General features: G+C 58.5%; 1 protein-coding gene across 1 annotated transcript in view; it reads right to left on the bottom strand.

Moving 5' to 3' along the window:
• Nucleotides 1-865: 865 nt before the first annotated feature.
• Nucleotides 866-1,220, bottom strand: part of GUITHDRAFT_120975 (hypothetical protein) — a gene marked incomplete at both ends in the record, with an annotated part of 5,800 nt that continues 5,445 nt past the window's right edge. Inside the window, 3 exons of the mRNA XM_005819748.1 lie at nt 866-916; nt 958-998; nt 1,042-1,112. Of these exons, the coding sequence (XP_005819805.1) occupies nt 866-916; nt 958-998; nt 1,042-1,112 (163 nt within the window). The remainder of the gene's footprint in view (nt 917-957; nt 999-1,041; nt 1,113-1,220) is intronic.

Genomic DNA, 1,220 nt, shown 5'->3' with positions numbered 1-1,220 from the left:
CCTCGTCCTCGTCCTCGTCCTCCGTCCTCCCTCGTCCTCGTCCTCGTCCTCGTCCTCGTCCTCGTCCTCGTCCTCGTCCACCCCTCGTCCTCCCCTCTCTCCCCGTCCATGCTCTTTTCCTATTCGATCCATTGTGTCCCTTCTCCCTCTGTTTTCTCCAAACATTGCCTCCCTTTTCTTTTGTCCCCTCTGCTCTGCTCTCCTCTCTGTTGCTCTTCTCTCCCTTGCTCTGCTCTGCTCCTGCTCTGCTCTGCTCTGCTCTGCTCTGCTCTGCTCTGCTCTGCTCTGCTCTGCTCTGCTCTGCTCTGCTCTGCTTTTGTTTACCACGAACGACAGGGCTCTCTGTTGACGTACGCCTGTTCTCCCTTATGAAACACACAGAGTAGCGGCACCTGGTTGAGAGGAGAAAAAAGATGTCAAGAGAGCAGAAGAGAGGAAAGATGTTCATGAATTGTTTGCAGAAATCGAACATGATGGAGTGGAAGGGGAAGGGTCTAGTGGTAGTTGTGTGCGTGATGGTGTGGGACATGAAGGGGGAATTGGAGGTGGAGAGAAGAAGAGGGAGAGCAATCAGGAGCAGGAGCAGCATCAGGCAGGAGCAGGAGCAGGAGCAGGGAGCAGGAGCAGGAGCAGGAGCAGGAGCAGGGAGCAGGGAGCAGGGAGCAGGGAGCAGGAGCAGGAGCAGGGAAAGGGGGGGGAGAAGGAGGGACCACTGGGATGGGACTTACCCCCAACGTTATCCTCAGCTGCTGCTCGAAAATCGGCACAGGAGCTTCATCGGAGGGAGGAGGAACTCCCTTGGGCCCCCACCTCGCCATCCTTGTTGCCTCCAGGCTCAGCTCTCACCCCCGCAAACTTCCCCCTCTCACCTCAGCTGGCCTTGGCTGGAGTAGGCCCTCCGCAGGAGGGACCTTGCCTGCTGCTCGTCAGGTGGAAGCAACGAGGACGAATTTTCACCTGAAGGTGATCGCAGAGGTCGAGGGCCGTCCTCCCGGAGCCTTGACAGCTGTCAAACAGCAATCGCGCAGCTCCCCGTCTCACCATCCCTGGCGTCCGCGTCTGCCCCCATGACTAGCAGAAAGTTGATCATGTAGAGCTCCTTCGATCCCAACCTGCTCATGTCCGTCAGCTGGAGGAGGAGGGAGGAGGAGGAGGAGGAGGAGGAGGAGGAGGAGGAGGAGGAGGAGGAGAGAGGAGAGGAGAGACGAGGAGAGAGAGAG

This window comes from Guillardia theta (genome assembly GCF_000315625.1).
Source record: "Guillardia theta CCMP2712 unplaced genomic scaffold GUITHscaffold_207, whole genome shotgun sequence".
Classification (NCBI taxonomy): Eukaryota; class Cryptophyceae; order Pyrenomonadales; family Geminigeraceae; genus Guillardia; species Guillardia theta.
The sequence above is the reverse complement of the archived record's forward strand: the minus strand, read 5'-3'. Positions and strand labels throughout refer to the sequence as shown.